Source organism: Pantherophis guttatus, chromosome 4, assembly GCF_059756535.1.
Source record: "Pantherophis guttatus breed Tessera chromosome 4, ASM5975653v1, whole genome shotgun sequence".
Classification (NCBI taxonomy): domain Eukaryota; kingdom Metazoa; phylum Chordata; class Lepidosauria; order Squamata; family Colubridae; genus Pantherophis; species Pantherophis guttatus.
This window is the reverse complement of record NC_142066.1, coordinates 126,005,658-126,023,779: the sequence shown is the minus strand read 5'-3', so window position 1 is coordinate 126,023,779 and position 18,122 is coordinate 126,005,658. Positions and strand designations below refer to the sequence as shown.

The following is an 18,122-nucleotide window of genomic DNA, read 5'->3' as shown; positions in this document are numbered from 1 at the left end:
TTGGTCTTTGGGTGTTATGTGAATTTCGTTGTATGGGTATACTTGTGTATATACGTACAATGACAATAAACTTTATATATATATTGTTTGTATTTGCCTTATTGAATTCTAATATGACGTGGTCACTCTCAGCCAAGACTTCAACTTCCTCTATCACTTCTGTATTATTAACTATTAAATCTAGTATAGCTTTTCCTCTAGTTACCTTCTTTACCTTTTGTCAACTAAGTTGGTTGGAATCTTTTTGATCTCCCATTTACTACAGAGGTATCTCCCAGTTAATATCAGTGTAGTTAAAGTCTCCCATTACTACCGTGGTATGTTTCCTACAAACATTTGTTAATTGATTAGCAAAGAGTTCATCTCTTTCTTTTGCTTGATGGGTGGCCTGTAGTATACACTTATAGCATAGCAATGTCATTCTTTTTTCCTTTTATTTTGACCCATATGGATTCTAGGAGGTTTTATCCTTGGTTTTGTTCATTTCTGTAGAGATGTAGTGATCTTTTATATGTAATGCAATTCCACCTCCTCTTTTGTTTGGTCTGTTGATTTTGAATAATTTGTATCTTTCCATTAGTACATTCCAGTTATGAATTTCATTCCACCAAGTTTCAGTAATGGCAACTATATCATATTTACCTCTGGGTACTAATACTTCAGGTTCACTCTGTTTGTTCCATAAACATTGAGCATTAATATATAGGCATTTGAGTCCTTTATGTGTCTTGGGCATATTTCTTATATTTCCTACTTTGTGACTGGGATTTCCTTCCTTCCTATTACTTTCTACTTCATTATTTTTTTATGAAATCATTTTTTCTTGGAATTAGGTTGTAAAGATCATGAAGATTGTCCCCTTGTCCCCTCAATTAGTTTAAAGCTCTTTTGATATGATGATCCATCGTTTTCTGAATATATCCTATTTCCCTCAAAATAAGACATCCCCTGATAATAAGGCCAGTCGGGCTTTTGAGTGCATGGCAATAATGCCAAGCGCTTATTTCAGGGTTCAAAAAAAATATAAGACAGGGTCTTATTTTCGGGGAAACACAGCATTCTTTCTAGTTCTTGTGAGGTGCAGCCCATTCCTTGTCAATAGCCCTTCATTTCGGTGATGCAGACCATGGCCTAGGAAGCCAAAATTATGTTGACGATACCAGTTTTAAGCCAGTGGTTCATTTCTAAAATCCTTTGCTCCTCATTGAATGTTGGCCTTTTGTTGGAAGTATAGTTGAAAACACCACTGATTCTCCTAATTCTTTAACTTCCTTCCCTAGCTATTGGTAAACTCTTGTTATTGTTTTCAGATTTATTGTTGTGTGATTTGTCCCCACGTGTAGGAGAAGAAAGGGGTAGTAATCTGTGGGGTTGTTTATTTTAGTAAGCTACTCAGTTACATCTTTGATTTTTACTCTATACATTCCTAGATTGATTGCCCGGTCTGCAGACTATAGTTTCTGTTTCCCTAAGAATTGAATCTCCTATCACCAACATTCACCTTTTTTTTCTTGAGGAAGTCTGGAATACTTTTTTCCTGTTGGAGGAATGCTGGCTTGCACTTCTTTTTTTAGAAACTATTGATGAATGCTCTTTTATGTGTGTGTGCATATTTTCTTCCAGGGAGAGGCTATGAAAGCTATTGTTAGTTCCAGAGGGGCTTCATTGGAATAGGCTAGGGTAGATAGCAAGGGCTTTGTTCTTAGTTGTTTTCTTCTAAAAGTGACATGTTTCCATCACCCTTTTTCTTTAGGTTCATATTTCAATTTGGGTGTGTCGGTTTTCTCTTTATGTTCATATATAAGGCCATTTTTTAAAGAACAGATTGCTCCCTATTGCATTTTATTTTGGTGTACTCTTCTTGTTTAGGTTGGGATTTCTCACTTTTTTCATTGATAGAAACTCAAGAATTCCTAAAAGTATTCATTAGGAATTGCCGTATTTTTCAGAGTATAAAACACATCTCCCCCCCCCCAAAGTGGGTGAAAATTCAGGTGCATCTTATAGACCGAATACGGGTGTTTTGGGGCTCCCAAGCCCTCTGTGTATCACATTTCCACCCTCCCAGGCCCCCAGAAGCATTCTGTAGTGCTCCACATGGCCCATTTTTGGCAAAAATGGGTCCGTTTTCACCAAAACCAAGCCCTTTTTTAGGGATCCCAAGCCCTCTGTGCGTCACATTTTCACCCTCCCTGGGCCCCCAGAAGCACTCTGCAGTGCAAAAATGGACACGTTTTTGGCTAAAACAGGCTATGCGGAGCATTGCAGAGTGCTTCTGGGGGCCTGGGAGGGGAAAAATCCGATGTGCAGAGGCCAACAACTTTTTTTTTCTTGTTTTCCTACTGTAAATTTAGATGCATCTCATAGCCCCAAAAATATGGTATTTATTTAAGCAGATGTCAGTACAATTGCTGTAGATCTAGAGTAAACTATGTAAAGGTCAGTAGCAGTTACATAACAATCACTTTCTATAGCACAGTGCATTGAATTTCTTAACTTTAATTCTGAATCTCAGAAAAGAACATTTAACCATTAGAATCTTAATTTGGCGGAATGTCCAAAGTCTAAGCTGAAAAATTTCAGTGATGTTTTGGGAATGGCTTTCCCAGGATCTTAGCAGAATCATTTCAAAGCAAATTATCAGTTAATTGTTTGCTTTGAGGACATTATTTATTGGAAACCTGTAAGGTTAATATAGGCTTTTGAAATAATAACAGATCCTAAGGACTTCTCTCTAGTATATTCAGCTACTTTTTCCTTCAGGGAGAAAAAAGAAGCATAGCAAGAAATGCTTTGATAACATTTTATCCATAGCCCCTAATTCCAATCATGAAATATAAGTGAACAGCTGAGATGCCTAAAAGGAGAGTTTAATTAAAATATATGTGGCTCATCACACTTGAATACAAAGTTATAAAACTGTAATTATCAAAAGTGGATATTTTGTTTCCAAAATAAGTAGTTAACCCACTGAAATCTACTGGGTCTCTGTGATTAATATTAAGTTTTTCCATAGAAAGCAAAGTATTTGTAAAATCTAGAACCACATCTTATCTAAGATGCTTAAGGATTCATACACATAAAGCTGACTTTGATGTCTTCATGCTTCAAAATAATAGAATCAGTAATCTAAAGGCTTTCATATGAAAATCCTTAATAATTCCAATCCCAAATATTACAGTTGATTTGGATTGAAATAGATCTGATTAATAGCAGTTTGAAAGTACTTCTGTTTAGGTCCTAGCCTTTTCAGCCATTATATTCATTTGGATTTGAGGGAGCTTCAGTAGTAGTGGAATACTTGTGCCCATTTCCTGTAGTGTTGAAATCTTGATTGAGTCCTGATATTAATATGACCTAACAAATGACTTACTCAAAAACAGAGATATTTCTGGCCTGTATTCGTTTCCCTTCACTCAATTATTGGGTCTCTTCATTTCTTCTGCCATTACATTTTTTGATTAGTCAAAAATATAATTGCACGATTATATTTCTGCAAATCTCATTTTTTTATTGTTATGATCTGATACTTTGGGTGTATTTTTGATTTTAGTTAACTTTGCAATTTAAGAGTTGATAAAGATTTTAAGGAGTATATAATTAGAAGTAGTCTAACTTTTGTTTTTAGTTTCTAGATAAATCTATTCCCTTACTTTGAAAGTAAGAAATGTCAGTATATCATAGAAGAATAATTATCCCTGATATAATTAAATTATATGCTCTCAAAAATTTGTAAAATAAAAAATCAATACAAATTCTTAATACTTTCATTTGGCAATTGTAGAATATGAAATGGTTTTTTGGTGATTCTATAATGGATTATTGGTGATTTAGTAATGGATAATTACTAAATAATTTAGTAAGAAGTTAACTATGGCTTAAATGATCATATATTATTTAGGAGTAAGCTTCACTGATATTGTACGGTTTTCTTGGAGTAAATGTATCTGTAGAGTGACTTAAGTTGCTTAAAATTTTCTAGGAACCATGTGTTTCAAATGTAAAAACTGGGCTTCTTACAGTTTTAAAATTACTGTATTTTTCAGTGTATAAGACGCACTCCCCCCCCCAAAAAAGTGGGTGGAAATGTCTGTGTGTCTTACAGAGCGAATGTTGCCAAAGCCCCGGTCACCCACCGGCCACCACCCTTTGGCTTCTGCCTCCCAGCAATTCCAGAAGGCAGATCCAACCGCCAATCAGCTGCTCGTGCTAAATCAGGCTGTGCTGAAGCTGATTATGCTGTTTGTTGTTTGCTGCAATGAGGCAAATTGCTGGGAGGCAGAGGCAGAAGGAGATATTTATTGTCTTGTTTTCCTTCCCAAAAGCTAGGTGTGTTTTATATTCCGGAGCATCTTATAGTCTGAAAAATAAGGTATATTTGCCCTGTGCCCTGGGATTTTATTCGTTGTTTGCAGGTGGTGACAATGATATTGGCCAGCTGAATATGACACAACTATGACAATGATCTTTTATTGATATTAGTGAGAAAGTCGATCAGCCTAGGAAGATATTACTGAATATTAGAGAAGAATGTTACTAGTACAAATTTTAGAATTGCTGTGAATTGGAAAATAAAGAACAATCATAGAAAAACTGTGGATACTTTAAAGATAGAAATAATATTGTGGCAGAACCTGAGTTCACAACAACCAATTATCAATATAATTGATACCTTAATATCAAGTTAGTTATGATTAATGAGAATTTACTTTTAGGTAAGTTTATGTCACTGTATGATTTATTAATTGGAATTTAAAAAGTAGTTAAGTATTCTTAAAACTTGTCTGTAATTAGAGAATTTTATGTCTTTTTTCTTTGGAAGCTTGGCTTTTCTTTTTTTAATTTTCAAAAAACTTTTATTAAAATTTAAAATATTAAAATACTAATACAAATACGTCTATAACAAAAATATGTCCATACCAATTTGTAATTTCTTTTACCATATTTTCCGGCGTATAAGACGACCCCCGACTTTTCCTGTTAAAATATAGGGTTTGGGCTATACTCACGCACACCAAATAAAAATTAAAAAACATCAACTGGCTCACCCATAATGTAAAAGCAGCTGTACTAGACCCAAAATGGCCACTACAACAAGCAGGAACCTCACACAGCCACAAAAAGCCCAAAAAAACAACTTTCACACTTTACACACACACAACACAACACAACTGGCTCACCCACAATGTAAAAGCAGCTGTGCTAGACCCAAAATGGCCCCTGCAACAAGCAGGAACCTCACACAGCCACAAAAAGCCCCAAAAAACAACTTTCACACTTTACACACACACAACACAACTGGCTCACCCACAATGTAAAAGCAGCTGTGCTAGACTCAAAATGGCCCCTGCAACAAGTAGGAACCTCACACAGCCACAAAAAGCCCCAAAAAACAACTTTCACATTTTACACACACACAACACAACTGGCTCACCCACAGTGTAAAAGCAGCTATGCTAGACCCAAAATGGCAACAAGCAGGAACCTCACACAGCCACAAAAAGCCAAAAAAAAAAGCAACTTTCACACTTTACACACACAAAATTCCACATACAGCTTTGTGAGATTTTTTGTGTTTGTGTAGTTAGATGAAACACTACAGAAACACACTAAATCTCAGAAAGCTGCACAAATATTATTTTATTTTATTTTATTTTTATATGAAAACTAAATTTAAAACTTCCTAAACTTTAAATGGCTAGGTCTAAAAAAGAACAACTAAAAAAAAAACCCAATTAACTATTTTTTTTAAAGCTCCCAAAGGGGAAAAAACTTACCCAATAGAACAGGGGTCTCCAACCTTAGCAACTTTAAGACTTGTAGACTGCAACTCCCAGAATTCCTCAGCCAGCTTTGTTTTGCTGGCTGAGGAATTCTGGGAGTTGAAGTCCACAACTCCCTGCCTGCTTGATTGCAGGCAGGGAGAGGCTTGCTGATGGAATGGATTCAGGCAAGCGAAGCAAGGCAGGCGTTGCGACTAGCAGCTAAGGTAAGCAAGCTGGAGGGGGAAAACTTTTTTTACAAAACTTTTATGTGGCTCTCAGCTGCGTTTCCTGATTAGCAGGCAAAGCTGGGATCGTGGCTCTGGCGATCCCAGCTGCGTTGCCTGATTAGCAGGCAAAGCTGGGATCGTGGCTTTGGCAATCCCAGCTGCATTGCCTGATTAGCAGGCAAAGCTGGGATCGTCAGAGCTTGGATCGCCAGAGCCATTTAAGGCTCGTCAAAGCCTTTCGGGCTGGTCTGCTTGGTTACAGGAGAACGACACCTGACGTATAAGACAACCCCCGACTTTTGAGAAGATTTTCATGTGTTAAAAAGTCGTCTTATACGCTGGAAAATACAGTAACTATTTTTGTATTTTAATCCAGTATTTTTTTTATTTCTGGGCAAAGCCACCATACATGAAAAAAGGTACTTTGTGCTTTTTTACATTTCCAGTAGTTAGGGTTTAGATTGGGATACATATTTGCAAGTCTTGTTGGGACTAACTTTGGTTTTTCTATGATATTGCAAATTTCACAATGTCCTAAATTTTAAATGTAGTCTACTATATGGTTGCCATTTGGGGAAAAATACAGAAAGTAAAATCTAAAGATTCCTTTAGGTTAGAGATCTTTTTCTGTGGTTCTTGGAATCCTGCCTACACTGCTTGAAATCAGTTTAATGCTGTAAAATATTTAACCTTTAGCACTGTGTTACTCTGTATGCTTCTAAATTTTAACAACTGTTTTAATACCTTAATACTTTCCATAGTTCCATACTTTAATACTTTCCACAAAAGTACATTCTTTGCTTTGCCCATGGTATTAAAATGCATTGGAATAATATCGGCTCAGAGATAGCTGTATGACTAGCTCTGCTTACATGAAACTTCAGAAAAAAGGAAGGAAGGAAGGAAGGAAGGAAGGAAGGAAGGAAGGAAGGAAGGAAGGAAGGAAGGATAATGAAAAGAAAAAAAAAACCTGGCAAAAAAGCAGAGAAAAAATGTGACAAAAAGTAATTTGATATCCAACTCTGTACCCAACTAAAAAGATAGCTGAATTATTTGTTGTAGATCTATTGGTTCTCTGTTGAATATATGACAAATAGTGGGAGGAAAATATAGTATAAGAATGAAGTTAATAGAGTTGAAAGAGACATTCAGTTCAATCTATGCTCAATATGCTCCAAACTCAAGCATCCCCCAACAAATGACTATTCATTTGTTATAGCTAAAGTCAACCATCACTATTTTATGTAATTAATGCCATTGTCATATTGTTTTTATTTTCAGAAGCTGCTTTCTACTTGAAATGACATGCTCTAGATCCCTTGCAAGTAATCTTCTTGTATCTCTCTAGTTCCCTTTTAAAGCTGAGGGTACTATTTCCTGACTTCAAGCACTTAAAATGGTTTTCAAGGATTTATTTCTCAAAATATCTAAAAGATAATACATAAAGATTTAGGCAGTACTTTAGTTCTTAATCAGTACTTTTGATACAGCATATCTGGCTGTAGAGTAAATAGCTGTTCTTTAATCTTATTTCTGTCAGTTTCAACCTTCAACCTAGGCCCTTAAGTCTGTTTCTCACAGAACACGTATGGTGGAACACATATGGTCTTTTCAGAATGCGTCAAAACAAGAATTAAGGAGCTGTATTTTTTCAGTGTTTCCTGTTAGCATCTCACTGTCTACATTCTTTTTATTTTGAAATGTTTGGGGTGGGGGGGACTTAAATGTTGTGAACATTCTTTGTAATCTCATCTCATTTTTGACCTTAGTCTTCCTGACATTTCTTCTGTTCTGGGATATTTGTACATTTATTTTTATTTATTATCTCTTTTGTTTTCCAGGTCCTTTACATGGCCTTTATTTTGTTGTCAGATCTTCACTAAGTTTTTAGTGCAATGACTTTGGATTCTTTTGTCTTTTATTTTTTTGTCTTCATTGAAATTGCTTGTAGTTGTACTTTTTAAAAATAAAACCTTGCTCTTACATTGAATCTTTCTCCCAGTAGGCTGCGGAATTTATTTAAAATACAGATTTCCTAATGCATTTAAACCTCATTCAGCATTAATTTTATTAAAATAAAATATTTGAGGACTTTATTGTCACTTTCTCTAATGTTCTAACTAAATATTTTCCATTGGTTGGTATAAAGTCAAAATTTGCTTAATTTCTTGTTCCTTCCTCTAGCTCTAAGAGAGAATGTTGTCAGCAAGAATGTTTCTTGGAAACATGAAGGTATTATGTCAAGTTAGTTATATTCACTGTCATGGCTATATTTAAGTTCTGTTCTTTATTTTTAGAAAACAGCTCCACATGGAGAAGAAATAGTAATAAACCAATAAAAACATTGTTTTTATTTTTCCCTACTTATTTTAACTGAAAAGCCACTTACAGCATTGCCAAATTTATTTGTTTAGTTTTGTTATTACTATTTTCAACATGCACTAACATTCTTTCTCTCTTTCTTTTGCTCCTATTTTCAATTTCTGTATCCAACCAAATTCTGATTATATCTAGGAAATCATATTTGTCTTTCTGTACTAAGAACTGAAGTTTGTCTTTGCTGTCATTGGGGTGTACTGTGTTTCCCAGAAAATAAGACCCTGTCTTATATTTTTTTGAACCCTGAAGTAAGTGCTTGGCCTTATTGCCATGTGCTCAAAAGCCCGAATGTGCTTATTAGCAGGGGATGTCTTATTTTGGGGAAAACGATATAGGTAATACAGAACATGCATCTTTTAAGCCAATATTATTTATTGATTTGTTAATCAAGTCAAGTTACTTAGATTCATTTACAGTAATATTTCCATCTTATCCTGTAGTGCTGAAGATTGAATGTAGGTATCTATGTAAAAGGAATTTACTTCGTGGTTTTCATTTTTGTCATCTTTTGGGATGGAGGCAGCATGCCTTCTTTGTCATGGCCCTTGCCCTCTGGAATAGCATCCCTCAAAGATATGGATGATGTCCACTTTCCTGGGATTTCCCAAATAAATAATAAGACACATACATACGTTTCAGTTTAAAGCTCTTCTGATCAAACACTCTATGCTTCAGTGACCACATTTTACAATCTTGTGAATTGCAACGCATCTTGTGCCCTTTAATAATATATAATCTCACTCCAAATCTCAGAAATCTCACAGATCTCACTTGTCTATATCATTTGCAAGAGAGCATCTCTATAGTACTAGTCTTGTTCTTCCTGCTCTTCTATCATAGTAATAACAGATGAAAAGTACCATCTGAGACACTAAGTTATATGGACTAACAAAAAGGGATAATTGTCAGTGGCATGATAAGTCTTAGAATTTAATACATTTAATCAATCATTTTGATTATCATACCTTTATTTCTGTTTATAATAATGAGTCAGCTAGTAACATTATTTTCTAAGTCCTCTTGCAGGGGCGTTTCTGCCTTTAGGAAACAACTTTGTGTCTTCTGTTCAGCAATGCCTCTTTTCTTTCCATGAAGGCTGAGGCTCTTTTTTTTCTCTGAGGGTTTCAAATTCCACTGAATTCCAGTGGCACAGAATATGGTCTTTAGGTCTTGTTTGTAATTGTCACTCTTGTTTGTTGGGTTTGTTTCATTTTAATATTCTTTCTTAGGGAGAATCATTTCATTTCTCAGCAATTTTGCAGTATCCCATTTATTTGAGCTAAGACATTTTCATCCTTTCTTATGAAATGAAGTGTGGACAGTTACTACTCTATTTTTTTAAAAAAAAATTTTTTGCAAATACCTCCATAAACTTGCCATTGTTACAGAAAAATACCAGGTAATTTAAGTTCAGAACACAAAGCATTGAAAGCATTGTAGTCCACAACTATAGAGCCATGCATATTTATTTTCTATTTCTTAAGCCACTGTGAAAAAGATTTTTATTCCATTCTCAAACTGTTAAATTAGTTGAGTGCATGTTAACTTTAACAAGTACATTTATTAGGAAGTGCCCTTTAAATTCTGTTACCAAATTGCTAGCTCTCCCTTTTTATTCATCCAGTTTGTTCAGTTCCTGGAAACTGGCTGTCTTTATTACTTTTATTACTTTTAGGGTATCTGCAAAAGTCTCTGCTTACCCAATCGCTCTATGTCTTAAAATGGACAATCAGCACAGAATATATTGTCAAGCCTATTAATTTTTCTATCTTCTCTTAGTCTAATGGAGAAGGGTGAGCACGAAAATTACAAAGGTAAGGGTTATTTAGGACCAAAGTAATTGAAATTGATATATCATTCCCATATAACATTACACAACAGTGAAATAAAAGGATTGAACAATAAAATTGGTCAACTATAATATGATTATAAAGATAAATTAAATGCAAACACAAGTTAAGTATGAGTCCCCTTAATACCTTTTCTAATGTAACTAAAGTATTTACATTTTTTATTGATAGGACTCTCTTATTCTTGAAAAATCTCAAAATTGGAGCTCCCAGAAAATGGACCATATTATGATTTGTTGCGTTTGCCTTGGAGATAATAGTGAAGACGCTGATGAAATAATTCAGTGTGACAATTGTGGAATAACAGTACATGAAGGTAATTCTATCATGTCTTCAATTTACTGTGAGTAATGAAGCATTACTATTCTTTTAATAGTATTGAGCGAATTTATTTATGAGTCGGTTAAATAAATGGATTTTATAATTGTCTAATAATGTAATTAACAGAACTCATGGGTATGTATATCCTTATGAATAGTGTATTAAAATAATATTGCTAAAGTTTATGATATAGGGCTAATATCTTGAGGTTTGAAAAGAAGTGGTTTGTTTTAATCCAGATGATAAGTGTTTCTTTAATTGATTGTTTCCAGCTTCTTTATATACAGAAATGGACTAATCAGAAATTCATGCATTTCCAACTGATTATTGGTCATATTGATTGGTGTGTAATACAGGTTGTTCTAGCTTAATACCAACTTATTCAGCAATCATTTGAAGTTTCAGAAGGACTGAATACAATGTTTCGTGGCTGCTTCTTGTGATTACAGCCTTCACAGTATCCCCACAGTCATAAGATTACAATTCTGGCATTTGGCAACCAGTTCACAATTATGATCACAGTGTCCAATGATCATGTGATCTCCATTTGTAACCTGCAATTCTGCCTTCCAACAAACAAAATCAATGAAGAGGTCACAAATGGTGATGATGTAATGTTGCGTTTAATGACTATGTAAGATTCACTTAACAACAGCAACTGGAACTGGTGCTAATGCCAACGTAAGTTGGTGCAGTCATTTCATGTTACAACCATGTTGCTTAGTGATAGCATTGCCAGTCCCAGTTACTGTTGATAAATAACTATACTTGTATTCTGTATGCTTCTTTTCACCCCAACTTTTTGAGTTTTGAATAGAAATAAAAAAAATTAATCAGGAACCTTTGTTTCAGAAAAACAAGTTTTGTTGAGGTTAAATGTTATTAAATAAGTATTAAATGTTACTACTAGGTATACTAGTGTTTCAGTTGAGGAACTCTGCTTTGCAGTTATGTATTCTTACTGAAATTAATGAAAAGATACCATAAAATGCCATGAAATTCCATCAGAATGATTCGTTGAGAAGAAACACAATACTCCTGTTGTATACATATTTAATTGCATTGAATATAGTTGAAACTAAGATTTAACTATTTAATCCAATTTCAAATATATTATTTTGATAATATGAAATCATAAACTACACTTGAAATAAGATTCATTTAAATAGATTAGGAGATATTTCTTTAGGACCATAAATAGGCATGATAAGAAAGTGGCAACTAAGTTATAGTCTAAAAATCCTGGTTTCTCCTTTATGCAAAACATAATTAGCCCAACATTCCATCCTTTCATAGCCCCAGCTACATAATAATTCCTAACTTTTGGAGTTAGCAGTAGACCTGGGGCAATGCCTAATAGTACTGATTTCTGATGCTGGTTTATTCTCCAATATCATTTATAGTTTACTCCAACAGTTATAAATTAAATTATTAATAATAGAAAAATAAGCACAGAAGATGGAAAGCATGTCTTATATTAAAAGCCTCTTCATATAATAGGCTGGGAATAGTTTCTGCAATATATAGATTCTTGTTTTTTTCATAATAGAGCTTTTTTCTTATTAGATCTCAATGTGAAAAAAATACTGTTTGGCTAACAATATATTAATAGGGCTTTTAGAAAGTATTGCTCAGTCCTAGAGAAGAAATGAAATTATTTTAAAGTGCTTTTTTATAAATGTTCTTTTGTAAAATTCCATTTTTAAAAGTGAAATTCCATAAATGTTTTTATGGCTGTCTTTAAACAAAAATCCACCAAGGTAAATTGTGTCACTGGAACAGAGCATCTCCACCTGCATCCATTTTCCTACCCGGTACTTGTTGCATCTTGTCTTAGAGATGTAACTGATTCATTTTTTATATATATAGTGAGCTCCCATTATTTGTCCCAGCTTCTGCCAAACTAGCAGTTCGAAAGCACGTAAAAGATGCAAGTAGAAAAATAGGGACCACCTTTGGTGGGAAGGTAACAGCCTTCCATGCACCTTTGCCATTTAGTCATCCCGGCCACATAACCACAGACAGCGCTGGCTCTTCGGCTTTGAAACGTAGATGAGCACTGCCCCCTAGCGTCGGGAACGACTAGCACATATGTGTGAGGGGAATCTTTACCTTTATATGTATATGTATATATTTACACTTTGTTTACTGTAATATTGTTATTTACATACTGTAAAATACCCTGAATATTAATTTATTTTGCAAGCATTATTCAAAAATCATCCTCGTTCCTATTATTATAAAACTTCTTTTCCTTTTTCTTCTTTCTTCTCGCTATTTACTGCTACATTGTTATTAAGCGGTGCTTAATATGCTACTTAACCATTCTTATAATGGCTTGAAATACTCCTTGTTTTAAAATATTGTTTATCCTGGGTTTTTTTTCTGTTGATAGGTAATTATACAATACAATCAAATATACAAGTCAACCTGAGTGTTTTCTTTTCCTTGGAATCAGCATAATTAGAAAACTTAAAAGGGTATAGGGCCGTGATGGGAACCTGTAACCATATCAGTGGGCATGCCAGCTCAGCTCTGGAGTACATGCATGCACCGGCCAGCTGATTTTCGGACCTTCTGGGCCCACAAGAAGTAGGGAAACAGGCTATTTCCTGCCTCCAGAGGGCCTGGGGTGGGGTGGGGAAGGCCTGTTCTCCCAGAAGGCTGCGGAGTGGGTCAGGAGTGGGTCAGGAGTGGGATGATCTCTTGGTCTGGCCAGTCACTGAGTCGAATTGCTTTGGCCACGCCTCCTCGTGCCTCCATCGCCTCCAGTTTTATTCGACTCAGTGATCTGACCAGACGGTTTTACTGAGTTCTCCACTCCTGACTTTGATCAGGGTTAATTCTCCTCATTTCTACTCTACTCTACAATTCTACTTTTCACTCTCTTCTGCGCTGTGCGAGCTGGCTACTTCAGTCTAAGGCTGAAAATGCTGCCGCCGCGCCACCACCGCTGCTGCCACCGCTCTACAGCTGATTGGCACTAGCGCTCCCGGTGCTTCGCCGCCTCCGGAATGTGCAAATTCTTCACCTTCCAAAGATCAACAAATAGGGGACCCCTTTGCTTGTACAATTAACCCGCAAGACCCTTCACCTCCACAGAGTTCTAACCACTTGAATTTACAGGATCTACCTGAGGCAGTTCAACACTTAATTGCCAAGGCCATCTCCCATGCATTGCAACAAGCATCCAGGAACACCGGTCATCATCCGTGGTCTTGGAAAGCCTTCATTCTCGTCGCACCCGAGTCTCTCCTTCAGCCAGCCTCACCAGCTCCCCTGACAGGTCTCCAAGTTCCAGGTGCAGTACTGATCTCGGCCTGGAGGACGAGCCACTTAAAGACACTGAACTCTCAGATGACGAAGGTGCACCTCCGGACGTCCCGGCCTTCATGGGCCTCTTCCCTCAAGGATTGTTCAAGTCGCTTTTGCACAAGGCGAAGGTCACCTCAGGCCTTGTAGATCCTGCTACTACTACTTCTGCCTCAACTTCAACCGGACATGGTATCTTCTCGGAACCAGTTGCCAAGCAGCTTTTCTTTCCAGCATCCAAATTATTTACTGACGTGGTCTGCAAACAATGGTCCAACCCAGCGGCTCTTCCAACTCCCAGTGGTACTGACCGTCATAATTATAATATGGAACCCACACTTGCTACCATTCTGCAGGTTCCTTCAGTGGATGGCCCAGTGGTTGCTCTTTCTTCCCCTTCCCCCTATCTCAGACACCTCTGATGGCCTGAAGCCTGAGGACAGGAAATTTGACCTGTCTTTCAAGAAAATGCACCAGGCATCAGCATGGGCGATTCAAGCTGCTACTTCGGCCTCTTTTTTCATCCGTTCATTACTCTTATGTCTACAACAGCTACAGTCTCGCTTACCTGCCCAGGAGGTCTGGGTTCACCAGGACCTCAACAAAATAATTGCAGCCACCCAATTTGTCTCTGATGCCACGCTCAACGCAGCTAAGTACACCTCTCGGGCGATGGCATCATCAGTCACCTCGCGATGCTTATTGTGGCTGCGCCAATGGCCAGCCGATTTAAAAGCCAAATGGCGTCTTGCTTCTGCCCCATACACGGGCTCTAAATTATTTGGTGACTCTCTCGAACCTTTATTGGTCGAGGACAAAGATAGGAAGAAAGTTTTACCTTCTGCCACTAAGAGGGCAGATCACCGGGCAACTCCCTACTACCATAGGCAGCCTTCCCGTTTTTCCCCTCAGGAGAGCACTAGCCAACATCCTTATTCTCAGGGATCCTTTCACCAGCAGGACAGGGGTTCCTTTCGGGACAAGCCTAAGTCATACGGCCCTTCCAAGCGGTCCTTTCGTGGAACTGGCGGCCATCAGTTCCATCATCAGAAATGACTCCCTTCTCAGGTTGAGCCTCTTTGTAGACAGGTGGGCCCGTATTACAACGGACCAATGGGCTCTTCACACCATTGAATTCAGACTTCCATTGGAATTCCTTTCCAGCTCCCCGAACCACTTCGTGCCATGCCCTGTCTCCAGTTCACATCGCAAGCGCACACTCATGGAGCTTGCCATACAACATCTATTAGACATCAAAGCGGTGGAGGAGGTTCCTCCAGACCAATGGAGACAGGAATTTTACTCAATCCTTTTTGTGGTACCGAAACGCTCTGGGGGCTGGAGAGCGATACTCAACTTAAAATCATTGAATACCCATCTTGTCTACAGGAGGTTCAAAATGAACACTCTGAAGTCCATTCTGGAGGGGATCAGGCCTGGAGACTTTCTAGCCTCTATCGACCTCTCCGAGGCCTATTTACACATCCCTATCTTGCCGGCCCACTGGCATTACCTCAGATTCAGCTATGCAGGGCGGCACCTTCAATATCGCGCCCTCCCATTCGGCCTGACATCGGCCCCGCGCAGTTTTACAAAGGTTCTAGCGGCCCTAGTGGCACATCTACGGTCCGTCCCAGTACAGCTTCAAGCCTACCTGGACGATATCTTAGTTCAGGCCGATCTTCAACTGACCTTGCAAGTCCTACAAGAACATGGGTTCGTAGTCAACCTAGCCAAGAGTCAACTAGAACCCCAAACCCGTTTGACACATCTCGGGGTGATAATCGACACCAAGGCTGGACAGGTGTTCCTCTCTCAAGAGAGAAAAGACAATCTCAGACTTCTCATCCGCTCAATCCTACTGGAACCGACAGTGTCCAAACTCACCCTATTGACACTGTTATGAAAACTGGCATCGTGCATAAACATCGTGCCTTGGGCCTGTCTCCATGCGCGCAGTCTCCAATGGTTTGTGCTACCACACCAAAGTGCCAGGACTGCTGCCTCCCGGACCAAGGTTCGGGTCCCTCTGTCAGTTCATCGGTCGCTGCATTGGTGGCTCTTCCCAGCCCTGGACAAGGGCTGTGTATTCACATACAGTCCACCAATCGTAATCACGATGGATGCCAGCCTACACGGATGGGGAGCACACTTGAGAAGGCAAGTTGCTCAGGGTCGTTGGTCACAATGCGAGTCACAATCCAGCATCAATTTGCTGGAACTCTGTGCAATCCACCTGGCCCTTCTGTCCTTCCAACATGCGATTCAGGGACAACAAATCTTAATACTCACCAACAACGCAGCGGTGAAAGCCCACGTAAATCGCCAGGGAGGGATGAGTTCCAAGACATTGATGCAGAAAGCTCTCGTGCTTGGAAGGTGGGCGGAGGCTCACCTCATCTCCATACGGGCAGATCACATCGCCGGCAAGGACAACCTCCAGGCGGACTTCCTCAGTCGGACCATGGTGGAACCATCAGAGTGGCGTTTCCACTCCGATCTCTTCCAAGACATTTGCCTCCGATTCGGACATCCACAAGTGGATCTGTTCGCCTCATCTGCGAACGCTTATCTTCCATGCTTTATCACTCGCTACCCATCTCCGGGAGCGTAAAACATGGATGCCCTCAGTTGCCCCTGGCCACTGGGGCTCCTTTATGCCTTCCAGCCCCTGGCATTAATCCCATGAATGATACGCAAGATAATACTGGAGGAATCAGGTCGTTCTCGTTGCCCCTCATTGGCCAAGGAGGCCTTGGTTCTCGGATCTAGTGGCTCTCTCCATAGCACATCCTTGGCGAATCCCTCCAGAGAGGGTGTCTCTCAGCCAGGGAGCGATCAACCACCCAGAGCCCCAGTGGCTCAATCTGACCGCCTGGCTATTGAGGGGCTCCTCCTGAGGGGGCGCTTTACTCCGAGGATGTCATTTGCATCATGCAGGCGGACAGAAAGTAGTCGACCATCAGACTTTACAACATCACCTGGAAGGTATTTATCTCTTGGTGCTCTGCGCGTGAGATTAATCCCCTTTCAGTTTCTGTTCTGCAGGTCCTGGAGTTCCTCCACGATGGTTTCCGTAAAGGACTGGCACTCAACACCCTCAAACGCCATATTGCTGCACTCTCCACAGTACTGTCCCCTAGGGAGGGAGTTCCACTGTCTCGTCATCCATCCATTCACAGATTTTTACGGGGGGGTTGGAATCTTCGTCCCTCCGTAGTCCACCGGTATCCCACCTGGGACTTGCCACGGATTCTAAAGGCCCTCAGAGAACCACCATTCGAGCCTCTACATACTTTGAGCCTCAGGCACCTTTCTCTGAAGATTGCCTTCTTGGTGGCCATTACGTCGGCCTGCCACATCTCAGAACTGATGGCCCTATCCATTCGGCCTGACCTCTGTGTCATTCACATGGACAGAGTTGTCCTCCGCTTGGACAACTCTGTCCAACTCCGTCCTTTGTTCCAAAAACTAATTCCTGATTCCATCGGGAACAGGAGGTCATTTTTCCCAATATCTGTTCCATACCAACCCACCCACTGGAGTGCAAATGGCACACTCTGGATGTCCGCAGAGCTATTAAAATCTACATTTCGCGGATGGCACCTTCAAGGCGCACCGAGGCATTACTCGTATCATTTCAACCTGCCTCGTTGGGATCTAAAGTATCCTCGGCCACCATTGGCCGCTGGATCCGGGCTTGTATTGCCCGGGCGTATGAAGCACAGTCCACCCCCCCCCTCGGAGAAGGGTCACTGCTCATTCAACTCACAGTGAAGCTACCACCGCTGCTTGGGCCACGCAGGCCTCCCTCAAGGAAATTTGCTGGGCAGCTACCTGGACTACTCCTGTTCCCTTTATTAAGCACTATCGTTTGGACGTCTTTGCTTCAGCGGAGGCCGCTTTCGGCAGTTGGGTCCTCCAACAGGTACACCTGGCCTCGAGGCCTCCTAGTTCGCAGGCTTCCCACCCATAGGGCTGACAAGCTTGGGTATGTCCCACTCCTGACCCACTCCACAGCCTTCTGGGAGAAGAGGCATTGGACTTACCGTGAACACTGTTACTCCGGGGGCTGCGGAGTGGGTCAGCCCCCCCGCCTGCGCTTCCTTCACGACTTCTTGCTAACTATTGGCAGAGGCTGTCTTTTAGATCTGGATTCATCGAACAAAACTGGAGGCGACGGAGGCACGAGGAGGCGTGGCCAAAGCAATTCGACACAGTGACTGGCCAGACCAAGAGATCATCCCACTCCTGATCCACTCCACAGC

At 39.6% G+C, this 18,122-nt stretch overlaps 1 protein-coding gene across 24 annotated transcripts in view; it reads left to right on the top strand.

The window, feature by feature from the left end:
• PHF14 (PHD finger protein 14) overlaps window positions 1–18,122 on the top strand; it is a 181,113-nt gene that overhangs the window by 14,419 nt on the left and 148,572 nt on the right. For all 24 annotated transcript variants that reach the window (XM_060685664.2, XM_087892740.1, XM_034402580.3 and 21 more), the window contains exon 4: window positions 10,393–10,537. In XM_060685664.2, coding sequence (XP_060541647.1) covers window positions 10,393–10,537 — 145 coding nt within the window. The remainder of the gene's footprint in view (window positions 1–10,392; window positions 10,538–18,122) is intronic.